Genomic DNA, 21,895 nt, shown 5'->3' with positions numbered 1-21,895 from the left:
CACTTTCCTTGATTACTATAACTAACCACGAGAAAGATTCATCACGCGTACCTTTCTATCAAGTGATGCAAATCCCTAAGCTTATATTACAAGATGAAAATGCAGTAAAGTCAAATTTTCGTAAAAGGTTTTTGATAAAAAAAAAACTGGGTGTTTTCACGTCATGCCGTACAATGATAGTTCAATGCCACATGGTATAATGATGGTCCGGGTCATCCTTTTTTCATATGTACTGTAAACGACTTAATTTTCGCGAGTACCTAATTTTCGCGATTTTCGCGAATCGCGAAAAATTGGCCCCGCGAACACATACGGTAAAATGTATATACATTGGGATCTATATTGAGATCCCACCGCGTCGCGAAAATTAGAACCCGTGAATTATTTAGAGACTTCAGCCTTGACCTAAAACGCGAAATATTGAGCCCGCGAAAAATAAGTCGTTTACAGTATGTAAAAAATATATGTGAACGCCGTGTTCTTGGGAGGTGCATTCACCTATATATAAAAGTCGTACCGTAGCTAATTTTTTTCCGGAATAATAGAATTAAGATTCTCGACGCATGGACATTGCCAATTAGTTTCCTTCTGGTATCTTGCACAGCCTTCAATTTCACAAGGAAGCATGCACGTAGTAATCAATTTTTCTATTTATTTTACTAAAGGTTTACAGCATGTACCCAGAATATTAAAAATTGCAATAACACATTTATTTGCAAAAAAAGCTGGGAAACACGTCAAGAAAACACGTTTTAAAGACATATTCACGAACTATTTACCAACCAACTACTCTATATAAAATGGCGCTGAATGTATCAAAATAAGCATATTTAAATGCATTTACGAATGCATAAAAGTAATGCCTAGCCGTTATTGCAGCTCTGTTATTAAATCAGAAACACATCTGATTTTTCTCAAAGTAGCAAACATACACGTCAATAAAAAAAAAACAAAAAAACTCCATCTTTTATTTTTTATAAACTCTCCTAAATCGTCTGCAGTGTCTTGAACTTAGTTGTGATGGCGAAACATTGAGTTACGTATGACTTTCATTAAAAAGAAAAAAGGCAACTAACAACAGGCTGAAGTTGCGCTAGTTGGTACATAATGCAAAAGTAAACGGTCAGCTCGAATGACAGGGACAAAACACAGACAGGGAGAAACAGAGACATACACACCGCTGACTATCCACTGAGACTTTATACTTATTCTTCATCAATTTAACCCAAAGATTCACACCTAAAGTAATGCCAGCGGTGTGTATGTCTCTACTTCTCCCTGTCTGTGTTTTGTCCCTATCATTCTAGCTGACCGTTTACTTCGGCAACTAACTTTCACTTAACTTGAGCAAGCTTGTTTTTCCTCATAGGGGCTTTGCCGCACGACTTTACTTCACGTCTTTTCCGCTAGGTGACGTCACCTCCCCTGGAAATCACTGCCTCATCATTTTCGAGTAACAATCTGTGCAAGCACTTCCGTCCTCGTCTATCGGCGGCGAATGCACCGTCAATCCCTTCCGGCCTCCTCCAGCGCATCGGGCTCGTGACTTTCGCCGCGAGGAATCTGACGCGGTGTAGCCGTGCACGGTGGCGACACCGAGGAGGGTCTCATGGACCGACCGACGAGCGAGGCGCACTTGGTTTCCTGGTGTGGCATTCCGCAACAAGCTGGTCCTTCCGGCAACGGGTTTTTTCCCACGACCCCCGCTGTCGTTACCCTCTCCCCACGGGGCTGCAGACAGAAACAGCGGCGGTACATCCCGGGGAATCGTCCCCATTTGGGAAGGGGAAGAAAGAAAAGAAGAGAACAAAACGTCCGTCGCAGTTGAGGGGGCGACTCGACCGGCGGTTGGAGCCCGGGGGGGAGAAACCTTGCGCCCGCTCGTCACTCGTTTCCTCGCTCTTCTGTTTCTCTCTCTTTTGCGTGGGATGGCGCTTGGCGGGACGAAGAAGCCAGATACTCTAAAGTACCCGAATATGTGGAGAATACGGTTCAGAGTAACGACCCCTGAGATAAATATGTGATTAAATGGGTTTTCGTTAGTAGGAGTAGAGGTGAAGGCTGATAAAGTACCTTATTTCGTAGCATTTGCTTAATTGACAAGACTATCGCGTTTCATGACTGGCTGATGTCAGCCATCTTGCAGCCGGAAAGAAAGACAAAAAATGGCAAACGCATGTAAAATGTTTAGTCGGGAACTGTGAAGAACTGGTAAGTTACGACCGGTCCGAAGGTGTAAAGACTAGTTCGCACACTGGCGTCAGCTTGCAAGCGAGTGCGCTATCAAATCTTCCGCTCTCTTGTGGTCTTTTACGACGAGAGAGCACATAACTACGCTGGCGCCACCTATATGGTGGCCTGTGAATTGCACTTCACTAGACTAGCGTGAAGGTTTTGCAGTGTTTGCGAGATAAAATGTACATACGATAGTACGCATGCGAGATATTCGTTATAGCACTGTCAAACGTTTTTTTTTCGTTCTTTCTTTTTAAGCCTGTTAAAAGATAATCTGCGAAAAACAATATACAGAGATCTCAACTCTTCCAGAGCCTCGCAAAAGATGGCGCCAGTAAAGCCGAGGTGAAAAATCAAACTTTTTGGTTTCTAGGCTAGGTGGCGCTAGCTACCACCCGTTATAAAGGATGCAGCCGTTAGCATTCACCTATCCAAGAGATCACAAGACTGCACAATAAAGCACTAAAATGAACCAAACGAACGTGTGTAAGAAGTAACCTCTAGGCACACGGGTAATTGAACCAGCACTAAATTTCTCCTTCATCTCTTTTGACGTTCTCTAGCATTCACATCCGCTAGCCTTTAGTGAAAACCTACACCATCAGCTATCAATCTTTTTCTTCTTCTTTTTTTTGCATTACGTTACAAAAGAACTTTGCCTGGGTCCTCTATATTACGTAACACGGATTCGGCCGCTGGTGAGCCAAACCCCAATAAATTCATGTGATAGTTGTTGAAAGGGCCACTCAAAAGGATTGTGAGATCGTATGTTTATGGTGATAGGTTAATCTACAGGCTCTAAGCATTTGTAATGAAAAGAACCGAAATTGCAATAGTAGATGGTCGATTTCTTTATTAAAAATCGAATCAAATATCGTGGCACCCCCTTCTTTCCTTGTGAAGGTGAGTTATACGGCCAGGGGGACGTATTATAGGGGGCTAATCGTAACAATCAGTTGACTAATTAACTAAAATTCGTTATTAACTTTTTAATTAATAAAAATAGACATATGGTTCCAATTAGAAACTTTCTCAGCGTTATCGAAAACCACTAAATCCGTCATTTTCAGAAAGGCTTCCGGCGCGGGAGAAGTGTAGTATTGTATTAAAGTTACCACTCGTGGAGCAGGTACAAAACTAGCGGTTGCGATAAGGCGCCCGCGCAATTTTTCCGTCTCTTATCTAGCACCAGCCTTGTACCTGCTCCACGAGTGGTAATTTTACTACAATACTACGCTTCTCACGCGCCTAGTCTTTCTGAAAATGACTGATTTAGTGGTTTTCGATGACGCTGAGCAAGCTTTTAATTGGAACCGTATGTCTATTTTCAATAATTAAAAAGTTAATTAACGAATTTTAATTAATTAGACGACTGATCGTTACAGTTAGCCCCCTAAAATATGTCCCTCTCGCCGAAAAACTCACTTCCACAAGCGCCGCAGGTGTAACTTTCACGGCTTCTTTTAAACAAATCTGTTAAGCTTAAAAAAAAAAACCTGTATATATATATATATATATATATATTGGTAACGTTCGGAATCTCCATGCAGTTAACTATTTACGTTGGTGACATTTTATTCAGGTGGTGAGAACCCGATGATGCCCAACACCGCCTAGAGGACAAGGCCGTAGTGCTGACACTTTTGCGTCCCTAGGAAAGGCCAACGCTGGACACATGTTGGAAACGAGTGCTGCAACAGCGCTCGGCTTCGAATCATGTTTGAACCGAACGTTGATGCAATCATCGTGCACAATCTGTGACCAGCGTTAGCCTTCGCTAATGACGACATCCCTATCAGCATTACGGCTTTGTTATCTCCTAGTCGTTGTGATCCCCCCTCTCATTCCTCTAGGAGAAAATTGCGCGCATGTATTTCTATTGCTGTGAGTTTCGTCGGACGTTTTGAGATCTTGAACTGCTCATTTTATTGACTAAAGTCTAACAAACAATATGCCATAGAAAACGAGCTTCTACAAAAAGCATACTTGGGAGAAGATCGTGTTGGTTCAAGTGATGGATGAAGAAAGAAACAATTAACACTGGGACAACACAACCACATCTTTCAACTAGCAACAGAGGATTAAAAATTCCCACAGCGAGCAGCCAACTAAACCCAGGAGTGAAAGGGGGGAGAAAAGAGAGAAGGGGAGATAAAAAACGCGAAGAGCAAGTCAGAGAGGTGGGTTTATCTCGGATTTTAGAAATTCAACCACAGTATTCGTCAACAGGAGGGAAGGGTTTGACGCGTTGTTGTTTGCTGTGGTCATGGCGAATGACTCTATGACCTCCCTGCCTAATCTGCTGTTATGCCCCCCCCCCCCCCCCTCCCCCGAAGCACTTAAAGACCGACTGCCAGTTCGCGCTTTCCACTTTCCCCCCGCTTCCTCCTCTCCCCCTTCCTACACTGTCCACCGTCATCTATTTCCTCCTCCCCCATGGTGAGGATGATCTTCTGCCTTGCCGAATCTCGAGTCTGGTCGTCGGCCTTTAAGCATTTAATGAAAAAAAAAAAAAACTGAAAAATTGCCCTAGACTTTTTTTTTATAGCCCGCCACTTTGCAGTTGGATTAGAGAAAGTGGCAAAGACATATAAAGTGATTAGAGATCGCAATGCGGCAATTGTGGTGATGAAGCTACCTCACTTCCAAAGCACTTAAACTGCGACGAGGGTCTGGAACTACTAAGAAACTGTATCAGCGCTTTGGATGCCTTTGCACGTCGGTCCATTTGGTACGAGGCTCAAAGCACTTCGGAAACATTATACTGCCACGTATCTCTTCGGTTTACGGGGTCTTGTAGGACCTGCCGTTCGTTCGTTGCACTCACACATCGGCTGCACAGTGCCGTCGCTCTGGTGGATGGACCTGCGGATGCCTAGCGGCTGTTTCCTTGGAAGCAGGTGCTGGCTTGTGCCACCTAGGCGGATATTTTTCCTCGTACTACATCCAGTGTTGTTTAAGTAAATGATCCGGTTCTGAAGCAATGCATATGCCGTTACCTGGGGAACATTCACTTGCTCTAATTTAGCTTTTTGTAGGCAAATCATGACGCACTGAGATTGTATAACTGTTATTTTTTTTATAGTGCGTTTGATTTCGCTCATTATCGAATATAACTTTTATGTTGATAGTATTTTTCTGCAGTGATGATCAGGTTTTAATTTCGACTTGTGCACTTTTCTGATAAACTTTACAGGAGGACGGGGTCAAGTCAGGCGACTCTAGACACCTTTTTCCCCATAACTGAAGCATATTTTTGATTTGATTTGACTGATTCGACCTCTAACAGATGTTCCCTATAGAGTCGTCGGAAAGCGTGTCAGGCAAGAAGCGGCTCCAGATAGCGGACACTTGGCGTTGGCAACGGTCGCCGCCGGAGTTCAGACCGCACCGAAGCGCGGGAACCTCGAAGTTCTCGTTGCGTGTCGTGCGCTTTCGCTTCGCCGCGGGGGCGAACCGAGTGCGGGGGTGGTGGTTGCTCTGCCTTCGCGCCACAAGAACTGCAAAGAGAGAAAGAAAAAAAAAAGAGGTGCAATCAGCCCCAAAAAAACTACCCCGCACCCCAAAAAACAGAAAGCACGCTCGAAAGGGGAGAGCTCTCTCTTTTTTTCTTCTTTTGCGGGGGCGATTTTCTATTCTGGCCAGTCAAAGGCCATCCAGATGTGGGGCCGAAAGGGCCGGCGCTCAATATGCCATAAATCACCGTCTCCCACTCTCATTGCGCGTCACCCCTTTGACCAGAATGGCACGGCGGTTGCGCCACGGCGAGCCGCATGCACGCGCAAGGCGGAAGTGCGCGGTCGACCACAAACAAGGAGGCAGACTTCCGGTGAGGACTGGCATTTGCATGACGGGGACAAAAGGCCGTTGCGATTCGACCGCGTCAGCACGTCCGCGTCGTCCGTCAAGGGACTGTTGACGGGCACGGCTGAGGCAGCCACTGCCCGCAGGCCGAGAGTGGGCCTGGTTCTCTCGGCCAGGGGGCGCTACTATAGCGTCCACAAGACGCAGCGTCAGAAGTGGCGCTGTAGCGTCCGACGGACTTGTAGCTAGTGATGCAAAACTATCGAAAAATTTACTATTGATAGTTTTTTTTCCAAGGCCGTCGATGGTCCACTACGGATAGTGTTTTATAGTGATTTATAGTGATATAGATAGTGTCAAAAACTATCGCAGGCCAACTACCCATAGTCGAATATTGATAGTTAACTCTCAGTGGACTATCGATACCATAGAAAGTCAACTTTCAAAAAACTATCGAGTGTTACGAAAATAAAAACACAACCCAAATGGGACATGACGGGGATTATCTACGGGCAGACAATGCGGAGCTCTGGAAAAAAACATGAAAGAGGAAGAAAACTAAACATCAAGTTGCATTCACATACAACAAATTTAGAGATAAAACAAAAACAATGACGTTTTTGCTACTTTTCTTGTTCACATAATTTGCATAGTCTTCGGCACAGTTTATCTTACACAGTTTGACCACTGTAGGATTGACCTGTGGTAATCCCAGACCACGTAATCAAGAGCCTTCTGTCGAAAAAGATACAATGTAGAACTAAACTGATGCTATATTATTCACAAGATCTAAATTAGATTGACAACCAAACAATCTAAAAACAGCGGAAGTTGCTCAAATAAATATTAAGACTCGTAAAAGCGTCCCTTACCACGGATGGGGTAACGAACCACCTTTGATGTTTCGGTTTTGTTGTTTTGCTTTTAAAGATGGCGGCCCCCATGGTATTCTGTTTATTGGCTCTTCGCGTCCGCTTGCACTGCGCCTTCGTTTTACCGTGAAGTGCACACGTCTGGACGACAATCACAGGTAATTTATTCACACAAAAGTTATGTCAAGCAGGCAACTGTTTATTTTCGCTCTTTATAGTATAATTGACACGAAAAAGTTGCAACAGCACATGCAATGACGCGGTTGTTGACGGGTTTCAGCGAACCGACACGGTAGTACAAACAGTTTGGATATTAACCTTCAAGCTATGTGCATAAAAAAATATAAACCGACGATCAAGCAACATAGTCTAAACGGGAGAGTCGCGGTAAAAATAGAGTCTCAGTAAAGGCATTTCAACACCGGTATTAGTAGAACCATTTTTCTTTTAACAATTCACATTACTACAAACTGGTAGCTGCGCACAAAAAATACACAGACGCTACATTGCTTCACATAGCAAGGGTGATTACAAACCAGTTGCTTTAACAGTAACCACAGGCTAATATAGTTAATAAAGCTTTGTTTGGAAGTGCATTAGATCTACCCGTCCTTTTCCCCGAGATGAATATTCGACATTCCTGGTCAGTTTTCTAGGGAGTATGTTGGATCTGGCCAGTCGATTTCTTTAGATGTTAGTCGGATATGTTTCACCACTTCCTCTAGAGAAAGTCTCTGCCCGAACAATACAAACTGTAACACATGACATTTTGCTACTTCTGCAGTCCCCGAAGCTCAATTCTGTCTAGATATTTATCAGAGCACAAAGGCTGGGACCTAAAGCTTCGTGCTGCAGCCTTGGTCCTGCCCAGAATTTCTTCTAAAGCTTGCCGGTTTGTCAAAGAAGCGTTGCAAACTGTTTATAGAATGTCGGAAGTACAGCATGTGGCAATACAAGTGACCAAACAGTGCTGAGGCCCAGTTGGCACAAAAGCCTCACAGTGCTTATCGTTCGTTAAGCTGTTCAAAGAGAGATATGAAAAAAGGACCACATTTTCTATCGTTGCAGTGCGGCAGTAGCACCTATAGCTTAGCATGCCGGAGGCAACACATGCGGCATTTTACCCCTTTTGGCTATCAATAAACTGGTCCGAATAATATTGCTGCTGATGACACCTGTTCAGTAGGGCCCTGCATATCCGCGGATTGCCCGCGGATCATCCCCGGATATCCGCAGTAAATTGGCGGATCCGGATAAACATGAATCAGATTTGGCGGATTGCGGATCGGATACAGATATCCCCGGGTCCGGATCTACATTTTTGCCGAGGTGGCCTATCAACATGTGTGACCGTGCAATCCAGAGTGAATAGGTGAGTGATACTATAAAGTTCATCATCGAATGTATTGCGGTAGCAAAATACTCGCTTAGCTAAAAGATAGCAATCGGGGAGATAATTCGTTTTTACGCCTATCAATCTCACCAGAGATCGCTTTAGAACGTTCTGTTTCGCCAAAAATACTGCACTTAGAGGAACTAAAGAACGCAGGAGCATCAGTCGTCCCTAGAAAGCGTGTTTTTGCTTGGCAGGGAAAGAGCGAAAAACGTTATTTAGGCAAAGAAAAGCCAAAGCGTGCAGGCCACAAGGAAGTAGAAGACTGCAAGTGGTTTCTTCGCCGACAAGTACAGTAAAGAGACTGAATTTGATTCTCTGGAGTGGTGGAACCCGACCCAGCACGAGTTTCCGCACCTCAGTCGTGTGGTGAAATTCGTGCATACCACCCCAACATCAAGTGCACCAACGGAGCTAGACTTCTCGTTAGCGGGTATTAATTTAAGAGAAGCGAACCAGTCTCAATCCGCCCATTGGACGATATTCCTATTTTTTTACACAGTGACCTCGACCAGTGAAACGTTGCGTTATTGTGCGCTTTCTTTTAATCGGCAGTTGGCACTGAGTCGTTTTATTACGATAGTCTTGTCAAGCTACTCATTACAGATTTCTGTCTATAATTCAGGTATCTGACCTCTAATGTTCTAGGAAGAGGCAGGCTGGGGGGGGGGGGGGGGGGGGGGCGGGGGGATGTCCCTGGTCCCTTGTTAAATTTAGTGGAAAGCACACGTCACGTGACCTATGCACCAATTCAGTTTCCCCTCTAAATTTAGCATACAAATTGGCGTCACGTGACCTATGTGCCAATTCAGTTTCCCCGCTAAATTTAGCCAGAAAATTGACGTCAGGATCTATGCACCAATGCAGGTTTCCCGCTAAATTTAGCGGAAATTTTACCTCACGTGATCTATGCAGCCATTCAATTTCCCCCTAAATTTAGCGGAAAAGTTGACGTCAGGACCTATGCACCAAGTCAAGTTCCCCGCTAAATTTAGTGAAAAAATTGACCGCACGTGACCTATCCACGTAATCAGTTTCCTCGCTAAATTTAGCGGGAAAAGTGACGTCAGACCCTATGCACCAATTCAGGTGCCCCGCTAAATTTAGCGGAAAAATTGACGTCACGACCTATGCACCATTCCCGTTTCCCCGCTAAATTTCTCGGAAAAATGTATGCCACAGGACCTACAGACAAATTCAGGTTCCCTGCTTAATTTAGCGGGTAACTTGAATAGGTACATAGGTCACGTGAGGAATGCTATCGCAATTCAAAGACAACCAACAATAGTGGGTTCTGCAATTGTTTTTAAGTATAGGGCTCCGAGCATGGGCAGTGGAGGGTTTGTGTTTAAAACTAAAACTGATAGGCATTGCAATCATTGAATATTGTGACATTTTCCCCAGTGGTGCACTCGCGCCTTTACCACATATACAGGAATACTTTGTTGCAGTGAGTAAGCGCCTTTGCTTTCCCAATTTTAATGATTTTGCCTAAATAAAATTACACAACATTATTAGTCTGTCCTTCATTAATGTTCATGTTTTGAAATGTGCGTCTGCTTGAAGTGGGCTTTATAAAGCCAAAAGGAATAAATATTAAAATTTCCTTTCTTTTGAGCGCATTTTCTAGACAGATTGTCAGTGTCAGGGATTCTCAAGACGATTTCATAAATGCTGTCATCTTTCCAGCGATGCGAAATGTCCCTGGAAGGATGATCGCTTATTTTATAATTATAATAAAACAGAATACAATAAAATAACTTTCACCGTGTCCTGGCACGAAAAATTCTTTGTACGAAGGTAAGCAGACGGCTGATAGGACACCATCCATATGCTTTAAAAAAATGTCATGCTTGATTTTATGATGTAAAATGAATGCGCGGATTAAGTGCTGGATGCGATCCCAAATTTTGGGAATGCGGTTCGGATACGGATGCGAAGTCTGCGGATGCGGGTCGGATACAGAAACAATTTTTTAAGAACACCGCGGATACGGTTCGGATGCGGATACGAAATCTGCGGAGGCTGATGATCAAAATGTTATCCGCGCAGGTCTGTACTGTTCAGTTGTAATTTAAAAAAAGAAAAGTACTAGCCTAACATAACCTAACCTATCCGTCGGAACCGCTAAAGGCAATAACCGCAAATGCAGTAATGTCTCGTTAGAATTACTACTCCGCTGTATAGACACCATTTCCGGAGAAGTACTGGGTAGATACATAAATTTTTGCCTTGTTATTGTAGACAACTCATGTTACGGACAATTTTGGGGGGAACGGAGGTGTTCATATTAACGAGACAGAACAGTATAAGGAATTGACTGTTTACTTTTTCATTACACTACTTTAATGTGCAAGAGCTCTTTTGTGAGTTAGTACGAACTGGAAGCACTCTACTAATACGTTGGCTGTTCAATGAGCTAAGTTACGCGTGCAATTTCGCGTCAAGGGTACTTTGAGAATACTAACAAAAGAACACTTTGCCCATGCTCACGGGAGGAAGAGTCTTGTTCCTCACCACTGGCTAACACCACATGGTGGCTGCAACTGGTTATTGTTGCCAAGTTGTCATCTTCCCGGGACTTAAGAACGAGATCTATTGGCGCGACAACAACCTGTGGTTCTCGCGCTGATTGAAACAAATCGAGTGTTCAGGAGCCTGCAGTTTTAATTGCCATGACTGCTCCATCCTATGCATGCTAAAAGCTGGGGACCACTTGTACAAAGCAGGACTTGATCTGTCTTCCTCACAGTTTGCAATGTGAATCGACCGCTTAAGGTCCTCCTTTGCGAGTGTCTCGCAAAGGGGTACATTAAGGAAAGCCTCAAAGGATGCCGTACATTGCGGTGTGTAAGAGGCACCCCAGAAATTCCTCCCCTGGCTAATGACTTCAAAAGGTTTTCAAAAGAGCCCTGCGGGAGACAGATGGTCATGAGGAGAGCCTTCTAAGCCACTGTTTTTCCCATATGCAAAACTGCCGCAACTGCACTTACCTAACCATTTACGCAGTTTGTTATCGAGAAGCTGCTTGTGAATGTCAAGTGATCACTTGTTGCTGCGACATTCATAATTGCATAGGAGGTCAAAAGATAGATGTCAGAACCCTCTTGAGGAATATTATGCCCCAATGTCAACTTCAATGGCCACACTACAGCTACCCTCTATTTCAGCATAACTTTAGAAAGAGAAAAAGCTGCGGCCCCTTCAAGCCAATCAGAGCCACGAAAAGAAGTTTGTGAGAGCTCTCTGCATTAGGAGTGTACTCCCACGATATATTGTCACCTCCCTCAGCCAAATGTTCCGATTGGTTCGCTGGTGCCGTAGCCATCGGTGTTGGGCAAGTTACGATAAAATGCAGTATAGTACCATTGGAACACCCTGTAGGCTGCAGTGCTGGAGTGACTAGGATGCGTCGACCTAGTTCCAGTAGCAGTTCACCTCATGTACAGATATGGCTTGAAAATGCTTATGCCACCCAATGATGAAGCTCTATGTCGACATATTTCCCAGCATACATTCTCTGATTTCCTTCTTGTGGCCCAGAGGGAGCTGCATTTTGATTTTAGAGCGCAGCTCTTAGGGGCCCGTTCCCGGCTTGAGCGGCGTCGCCGTCGCCGTCGCCGTCGGCGTCGGCGTAACCAAAGTCACCCCAAGGTCATCTTAAGGTCACGTGACCCCCAAGATCACCACAAGGTCACGTGACCCCTCCCCTAGGGTCACGTGTCCCACAAGGTAACGCGACACCCAAAGTCACGTGACTCCCCAAGTCACGTGCCCCCCCGAGGTCACGTGACCAGCTCGAGGTCACGTGACCACTCCGAGGTCACGTGACCCCCCTCAGGGTCACGAAAACCCCTCCCCCGAGGTCACGTGACCCCCTCCCCCGAAGTCACGCGACCCCCCCCCCCCCCGAGGTCACGTGACCCCCCCCCCCCGGGGTCACATGACCCCCCGCCGAGGTCACGTGACCTCCCCGATAACGTCATCGCCACTGATGACGTCACCGGCATCCGCATCGTCATCATCACTGATAACGTCATGAGTGACGTCACTGATGACCTCACCGACATCCGCATCGTCATCGTCATCATCACTGATAACGTCATCAGTGACGTCACTGATGACGCCACCGGCATCCGCATCGTCATCGTCATCATCACGGATGACGTCATCAGTGACGTCACTGACGACGTCACCGGCATCCGCATCGTCATCATCACGGATGACGTCATCGTCATCATCACGGATGACCTCATCAGCGACGTCACTGATGACGTCACCGACATCCGCATCGTCATCGTCATCATCGCTGATGACGTCATCGGAGTCTGCATTGTCATCGTCACTGATGACGTCATCAGTGACGTCACTGATGACATCATCGGCATCGTCACGTGACCCCCCAAGGTCACGTGACCCCCCCAGGTCACTTCACCCCCCTCACTACCCTTCCCTCCTCCTCCTCAAGAGCTGTGCTCTAATTCGGTGTTACAGGGAGTTGTGAACGGCTTTCACTTTTTTGTTTTCACTTTATCCCCTGCTCACTGATTGTCCTTCGGGTAGATGTCCAGGCCTTGCAGCTTGCCTCCACACGTTCGTTGCCCTCACAGTGTTCTGTCTAGACCTCCGAGGAACCAGCGTACTGGAACAAAACAGTAACAGAACACAGTGAAATGGACAGCGAGTGACTCGTCGCAACTTTAAAAACGCTGACCAACCCCAATTATTATTATGAAATGGACCAAGTGAGACACACTTTATGCTTCTAAATTATAAAAGTACTCCGCGTCTTACCGCTTGCCGTGCCAAGCAGAGATAAATGACGTCTGGAGCTTGGCGACGGGAGAAGGGGCAGGGGGGGGGGGGGGGGGGGGCGGGGGGAGGCTCGCCGCATGTTGAACGACAGGGGCGAGATGCTGCCATACGCACAGGGTATCCCGAGAAGGGAGGGACGACAGGCTTGAGTCCCAGAAACTGTCATGTTCGAGCGACGCCGTTTTCAGGGGTATCTTCCCATTAATTCCCTTCGAGGTACATCCGTCTGACTAGTCAATTCAGAAGTATGTTCAATGTACCCAGTCAACTTGCTTAGCATACCTGGAAATATAACTACTGGTAAATTCACTTTGAATGGTGGTGCGGATTTTTTATTTGTTTTTTCTTAAACTATGCTTATACTTCGATGCCAACTTTCCTTTTATTATGTCACAAATTGGACGAGGTTCGCTCCTGATTAGAGTTATTTGCAACGATACTGTTCATTTTCCCAGTAAAGTGGTATCTTCGATGCGCGGAAGTTGCGAAATCAATAAGCGTGAACAAGCTATTCATTAGGTTCGACAGGTTTAAGAGTCACGTCCCACGTACAGCCTCCAGATATTTTTCACCAATATCGCGCTAGCGCCTACCGGCCGGTAGATCAGCACCTTAACGCGGCGTAGCCTCGCTGACCTGCTCTTTTACGCCGCGATAAGGCACTGGTCTACGGGCCGGTCGGCGTTCGCGCGATATTGGTAACAATCTGGAGGCTTTACATGCACCTGAGAAATTAACCGGGTCGCCTGAACTGCGTTCGAGAAAAGACAATCATCTACTGCCTGACGCAGAGGATAGCACCAACACATTAGGAAATGTTTGGACTCACCGGTAATTAACTTGAAGGGGAAACCCGGAATCCCGAATGGCCAAGTGAGGAGGCCTGAGGGGGCTTATTTTGAACGCATTTACAGCGTGATCCTGTAGCTCACGTGACAATAAAACGCCAAGTGAGGATTCACCGAAAGGGCTGGAAAGAGTGATTCGCCGAACAGCAACACCGACAACACGGACCCCGCGACCGGCGAAGTTTAATAACATGGCTCCGGCTACGGCAATGAACTTATAAAGATAACGGCCAACGTTGCTAGAACAACTCAATTCAGTTAGGAAACTGCCATACAGCCTGCTCGAAAAAGTGGCTTCGATCCGTACTCGAGAACCAAATTAATGGCGATCGCAACGCAGCAATTTCTTCCGCAGCAGCCACTCCTGCAACTGCACGTCTGCACGAATCGGTTCAGGTCGGGCTTTTCGCCTCCACTTTTGCAGCCGCCCTTCGCCGAACATCTCCGCGGACTTACCAGTTGTGAGTCCTTTCCACGCTTCTACATCTGGAGGGTATACGATTCAGGCGTTCTGAGCATTTATTTAGTTCATTTTTGGCACAAACTGAGGCTAAGGAGGCACGATATGTGACACGCTAGGCTTAGCGCTCTAGGCCCAACCCTCCGCAAGCGGTATCGATACCGATGAGGAAGCTTCTCCCCGAGTTGGGAGGGAAGAGGCTACCGTCTACCGACAAGATTATAAGCCATGTTCTGGGTAAGAACCAGGTTCGCGAGGAGCCGCGAGACACCGGTAGATGCTCAGACTTGCCCCCAACCAAGACCGCAAATAAGCTTCGCAAGAGTAGAAGCCGCAGCCGCGCAGCAGCTGCATCTACTACGAGACACACTGTCACGCCACCGGGCAGACTATTTAAAGTGACGTTCCGACCCAGAGCGCTCGATCTTGGACAGACCTCACTGGATGAAGTTACGGCTGCGATAAACTCTGCGACACGCCGCGAGAAGTGCTGACCTCTTCAAGTGTAACTCGAAAAGTAACACTGTCTCTGGGAACACGGACAGCCCCGAAAGGGTCATACAGAGAATCATACTCAAGGCAAAACCGTGTATGCCTATGCGGCGGAACCGACAGACACCCGGGGATTCGTGCTGCCCAACGTGCTGAGCCTCGACGCGGTACGCATAACCGAGGAGATATTCGAGCGAGTGCAACCCGCATTTGTAGATCGTTGCAGCCCGCCGAATGGGACGATTCAAGGCCATCTTGGTGACCGTCGGAGAAAACGAGGTAACCAGCTACCTGTGCTACGGCCCCATGATTTGTCAATTCTACGACTATCCTGAGAGAAAGCAAGCTTGCACGTCGTGCCGCCAAATGGGACACAGGGCTGAACAATGCCTGCAGGGCGGGAGTAAGCTATGCCCTAACTGTGGAGTGGAGCACGAGCTCCCACCGATAGTGGACGGCAGAAGAACCCACACGTGCACGCCGAACTGCGTCATCCGTGGAGGCAAGCACTTTATCGGCAGCAAAGAATGTAACAAGAGGTACGTCCCCAGGCAGAAGGTGAAGCCCAGGGAGGACCGCAGGCATCGATTACCCAGTGTGGGATTCAGGGCGAGATCGGCCTCGTTCCCGCCCATCAACCAAGAGGACCCATTCGATGGAAGGGGTGACAAAAGCAGGCCTGCGGGATGCGCGGCAACCACCAAAACCAAACCTAACGCAGCCAACACACGGGAGCAATCAAATCTTCAATTATAGTAATTAAATATATATTTATACAATGATCAATAAATTTGACTTTATACAGTTCACATAACAGCTTGCGACCGACACGGAAGGACAATACTCGAAACTACGCAGCGAAATAGGGCTCAAGCTCGTTGGACAAGGAAGCAGGCCAAGCGGAAGTCTTGGAGAGGATATTTGTCCTCTATTAGTAGCTATGTCCCAGCAAAGGAAGTGTGGGACCGACTTCACAAGGTCGAAGGCAGATACCGATGTTTCACAGTTCCTCTTTTTCCATCTGCATCCTCATTGCACGACCAGGCCAATCTGTTAGGTGCACATTTTGCAGCCGTTTCAAACTCCTCGCACTACTCTTCGGCGTTTTTGAAGTTTAAGTCTGATGTAGAGAGAACAAAAATCAGCTTGGCAGGAGGAGCATCCGCACCCTACAATCAACCGTTCACAATGGTGGAACTCCAAATGGCTCTGAATGTCCGGAAGCACTCTTCCCCAGGTCCTGATTGTATACATTACGAGATGATTCGACATTTATCGAAGGAATCACTCTCAGCTCTCCTCATTTATTTTAATGGTTTATAGAAAGATTCATGCTTCCCTACTGAATGGAAACAGGCAGAAGTGATCCCGTTATTGAAGCCTGGAAAAGACCCTTCCCTCCCGTCAAGTTACAGGCCGATAGCATTGACGAGCTGCCTGGGAAAAGCATATGAAAGGTTAATCAACAAGCGTCTTGTTTACTTCCTTGAACAAAATGATATTTTGGATGCAAATCAGTGCGGTTGCCGACCTGGACGCTCCACGACCGACCACTTGGTTCGGCTGGAGACTTTTGTACGGGAGGCATTTGTGAACAGGCAGCATTGCGCATCGGTATTTTTCGACTTGGAGAAAGCTTATGATACCAGTTGGCGACATGGCATCCTGCGTGACCTTTTTATGCATGGAGTAAGCGGCAGATTGCTTTACTGCATTAAAAACTTTTTATGTGATCGCTTTTCTCGTGTACGGCTAGGGACAACACTTTCCGACTTGTTTGTTCAGGAGAACGGGGTTCCTAAGGGTGGAGTCCTGAGTGTTACGTTTTTTGCTGTAAAAATTAATTCTCTCTGTCAGGTCATACCTTGTTCCGTGTAGTACTCCCTATATGTGGATGATATTCAAATTTCTGTGGCATCTTGTATTATGTCTAGCAGCGAAAGACGGTTGCAGCTAACCGTAAATAAAATGACTAAATGGGCAAACGAAATTGGTTTTAAGTTCTCTTCAGAAAAAAAAACAATCTGTGTCCCCTTTTCTCTGCGGCGTGGGCTTTGGTTAGATCCGATTCTCAGTTTAAATGGAAATAGCATTGCAGTAAGACCAGAGCATAAGTTCCTGGGACTGATTTTCGACCGTAAACTTAGCTTTGTATCTCACCTCATGTGGCTGAAGCAAAAGTGTATGCAGGCTATGAATATCCTAAAAGTTCTCTCTCACAAGTCTTGGGGCTCCGATAAAAAGTGTCTTCTTCGTCTCTATTCCTCTCTCGTAAGATCACGTCTTGATTATGGTGCTGTTGTGTATACATCTGCTCGACCGTCTGCATTGAAGATGCTTGATCCAGTGCACCATCTTGGGTTGCGTCTAGCAAGGGGTGCTTTTCGAACATCCCCTATCCCAAGCTTGTATGTTGACTCTAATGAAATGCCACTCGAGAAAAGGCGGCAACTCCTTAGTCTAGTCTATGTTTACAAAGTTTCGTCGGATTCTAGTCATCCAGCTCATACTTATATCCGAGAGTGCAGATTTTGTCGCACCTTTGACCATAAGCCAACTGTTGTTCGACCCTTGAGTCTTCGTTTTGAGAACCTGCGTCTATCCCTTGGCCTGCCTCGTGAAAATGTCTACCTCATAGAAAGTGCAGGTCACACTGCCCCATGGGATATCAAGCCTATAGCTTGTGATTGGTACTTCACAAAATTTAATAAACATAATGTCTCGCCACTTGCTTTTCAACAAGAATTTCTTGCACTGCAAGAAAAGTACAAGACTTATCATCAATATTACACTGATGAAGCCAAGTCCTCAACTTATGTAGGCTCATCTGTTGATTCAAATTCGTTTACACATGTGACACGGCTAAATAATGTTGCTAGCATTTTTACTGCCGAGCTATATGGCGTGCTCTCAGCACTTGACTATATTATCCGGAGCAAAATGATGAAAGCAGTTCTTTTTGTAGACTCCCGGAGCGTTGTTACTGCAGCATGTTCACTTAATCCAACCAACAACAAGCTAACTCAACTGGTACGTGCTAAAGTTCAACTGGGCCTCGGAGATGGGAAGGATATTAGGTTTTGTTGGATCCCGAGCCATGTGGGCATTGCAGGAAACGAGGCTGCAGATAGACTGGCCGCCTCCTCGCGTAACCTCTTACCATCACACGCATGCATTCCATACCAAGACCTAACCAGGTCCATACGGCTTGCACTTCTAAAACTGTGGCAGTCTGAGTGGGATTTGGCTGATAACAACAAACTTCATATCATCAAGCCAAGCATCGGTACCTGGGAAAGCTCCTCTAACCGGAGCCGTTTCCGTGAGGTTCTTCTGTGCCGGTTGAGGATCGGGCACACCTTCCTCACCCATCGATACCTACTTGTTGGGGAGAAACCACCGGAGTGCGACCACTGTGGAGACACTTTGTCCGTTCTACATATATTTCTTTGCCCTGGTCTTCTACAACAACACAAGTTCTTCTTTCCTGAGCTTTTCAAGTACAGTATTCCTTTCCATCCTACCCTTTTCCTAGGGGAGCAACCTCTAATATCAATTGACCGTCTCTTAGCTTTTCTAGAACATATAGCAATTTTACACAAACTATAGTTGAAATATTTTTGGTACACCGTTTCTAGTTGAATTTAATTTACCTAGTTTGGCGGAGTATGGCCATCGTTGCTCTTGCGCCATAAAACCCGCAAACAACAACAACAACTCGAAACTACGCGAACTGTTGAGTCTGCGTAAACGTGTTTTTGTTTGCTGATTGGCAGCGTGAAACATCGGGTTGCAGGGTATTACAAAAATAACTTTGTGCTGACATGATAGATCGGAAGGCAAATACACGATATGTTCAAAAAGAAAGATAAAATTAATGGTATTTTTCTAAATAATTCCTTACAGCACGCCTTACTGCAAGAAGAGATGCATAAAGATGCATGTAATGAAATTCATAATTATACATAAATAGCGCGAAGGACAGAGAAAGATTCTTAAAATCTTAATATAAATCACATTTCTTCAACTTGCATGAACTCGAAACTTCTCGAAGTACTGCCTCGGGAGGCTACTGTTATACTAGGTTTTACCTGCACTTGTTTTGGGCTTTCACTTTACAACATGCTGCTTGAATATTCATGCGGTCTAACATTTCTCTAGGCTGCCGCATATCATCGCGAGACTGCTATAAATACTGCACTTTACAATTAGGACATCTGTTGCCAGTGTTGCGAACATCACATTTCACCAGAAAGCTTAACTGATAAACATGGTCTGCACGTGACGTCATCACACCGATGGTGGTTGTCGTTGTGATTTCTTTTTGCTGAGGAAATCAAATTCAATTGTGCGAAATGCACGCTCCAGGAAGTTCGCGCTCAGTGAAAGCCAAGTATTTGCCAGAAAGCTTAACTGCTAACATGGTCTGCATTTGACGTCATCACACTGATGGTGGTTGTCCTTGTGATTTCTTTTTGCTGAGAAAATCAAATTCAATTGTGCGAAATGCACGCTCCAGGAAGTTCGCACTCAGTGAAAGCCAAGTAAAGGCACGTAGTATTATTCTTAGTGCATCGTCGTGAGGAACGGCGCGAGCGTCTGGCACAACAAAAACGCGCTTTTAGGGGCGAAGCTCCGGGGCTAGCCATGTCCGTATGTCCGTCCGCCGTCGGGTGCACGTGCTCCTGCTTGTTAGCTCACGTGCTCACGAGCACGTGAGCACGTGCTCCCGTGCTCGTGTAGGGCAAAAAAAACAAAAACAACAAGAAGCGCATCTCCACGTGGTGAATGATGTTGATTGGGGCGAAGCTCTGGTGGTGCTTGTCTGCGTAGACGGTGAGCCGCAGCATGCCGAGCCTTTCGTTCGTTTTCGTCCATGTCAGAAAGTGAATCTGTGGTATGGAACGTGGTTATATACCCATTTGAGCATTTGACCGCAGCGTGACATGGATGAAAACGAACGAAAGGCTGGGCATGCTGCGGCTCAGCGTCTACGCAGACAAGCACCACCAGAGCTTCGCCCCAATCAACATCATTCACCACGTGGAGATGTGGTTGTTTTTTTGGCAAGAGTGTTTTTGCAAACAAAGTAGATTCCGGGGCCATGCTTTTTGGTCTGCGCCGAAGAAGCGGGGAAAAGGAACCTTTACAACAGGGTATGTTTTTAAAACTTTCTCCTCCCCCCCCTCCCACACACACACACACACACACACACACGCACACTTCTTTTTTTTTTTCTCCTCTAGAGAATTTTTTCTATTCCTGAGGAATTGCCTCCTCCGTTTAGGTGTTTTAATTCGACAATTATATTTGTCACTTGTTGACAGCAACCCTCCATTGCTTTTATTTTGCACCCCATGAAGTTTAAAGGGGTCCTAAAACGATATCGGGTTGGAATGTTCATGACTTTTCAGAGGCGTACTGGTCCAAGTCTGGACGAAGTATGCTCGCACAAACCGCCATTGGTTCAGAAGCTTCTTTGTTGCGGTGAAATTGCGCAGCTAAAGTGAGACTATTTCTTTTAGTCTTGCCTTTGCAAAGATTGATCAAGTAATTGTGGGATCAAAACCAGCCGCCTGACGACAGTCGAGCGCGGCTCATGAATTGGACACGAGAACTGCGTGAGCACCGTATGATGGGCTCGTAACAATCAATGCCTCGGCAAACACTTGGGTAGTGTCTTGTGTCTAACCACTGTGGTGATGAGAATAGCCGAACTATAACAATTTCTGGAGCTCGGCACGCGTTTTCTTCTTTTCCAACTCCAGCGCCCAGGGTATGATTAACGTTGGCGGCATAGGATAAGCACCAGGCCACGTGGCCGCTTCTGGCTCCGAGTTGGGGGGATGATGAGCATGGTTCATCCGATGAACCATGCTCATATTTCTCTCATTTTTTTTTGTCGACTACCACTGCCTAGAAAAAAGAGCTAACGCAAGTTTATTCAGTTATTAACGTCAGGGGGTTGTTCTAAGTAGTATATAGTGAATGTATAAAAATCCTTATATGGTTCCTTTAAACAAAACAGAGATGTGGTCGAAACTTGGGGAATAACTTGAGAACGACGCTCGTGTAAGACTTAGAGCGACTGCCAACGTTCGGCTGTCCCTCTGAAGTCACTAGGAACTTATTTGCTTTTTCAAGTAGCCCTTCCGTACACGCATGTATTACTATGTAACGTCATATTAATAAGTTGCGTTTACTCATTTCAATACTTCTATTTTCGGGGACATCTTTCCGAGGCAGTTCAGCAACAACGAAAAAATATTTGGGTGCTTCAATGATGTAAAATTGGTCGTGCAACATTTTTTGTATTTTCAGTAAATACTGTTAAGAAGTAACCCCTGATATTGATAGCTTGCGAAAACATCCATTACTTTTCCCTTCCGCGGAATAGCAGATGCAGAAAAAACAAAAGGAAAGAGAGAGCTGTCGATCCCCTCCTGAAGTCGCAATTTGAACAACCGGACACGTGATCTGACGCTAATTATATAGCGTTAGTGTTCATCACAGTCATGCACTAGGGTTTTGCAACCGAAAGCTTGGGCTGAGCTTCAGATATTGTTAGAGTTGGGATATTATCATATATAATTGAACATGAGCCGCTACCCGAATGTTTGGCGATGCTGATTGTCAGGAACCCGAGCACTGGACTTGGGGTTATGAAAATCGCTTACGTCACGGTATCACGTGACTCTCGGTGCGAAATCGTGATGTCATGTTACGTCACGCTGTCAACAAGGTTAATACATCCAGTGACTTTTTTTCAAATTAAGTCGACTTGACGCTGTGATTCACGTGACGTCACGGGGTCACGTGACACTACTTGACAGCATGTACTGACACCACGACATCACGTGACAACGTGACACATGGTTAATCATTGTGCCTATACAAAAAGTGTCATTAAACCCCCCAATTTAACATACATTGCAATTCTGTATATGACGATTTGATTAATAAATAGAAATACAGC

The 21,895-nt window shown here is 45.8% G+C and overlaps 1 protein-coding gene across 1 annotated transcript in view; it reads right to left on the bottom strand.

Moving 5' to 3' along the window:
- The window catches only part of LOC121833170, a 102,135-nt gene extending 80,332 nt beyond the window's left edge, over positions 1-21,803 (bottom strand). Inside the window, exon 1 of the mRNA XM_042286284.1 lies at positions 21,746-21,803. Coding sequence (XP_042142218.1) covers positions 21,746-21,803 — 58 coding nt within the window. The remainder of the gene's footprint in view (positions 1-21,745) is intronic.
- Positions 21,804-21,895: the final 92 nt, after the last annotated feature.

Source organism: Ixodes scapularis, unplaced genomic scaffold, assembly GCF_016920785.2.
Source record: "Ixodes scapularis isolate PalLabHiFi unplaced genomic scaffold, ASM1692078v2 PGA_scaffold7__128_contigs__length_106722199, whole genome shotgun sequence".
Taxonomy (NCBI): domain Eukaryota; kingdom Metazoa; phylum Arthropoda; class Arachnida; order Ixodida; family Ixodidae; genus Ixodes; species Ixodes scapularis.
This window is presented reverse-complemented; position numbering and strand designations above follow the sequence as displayed.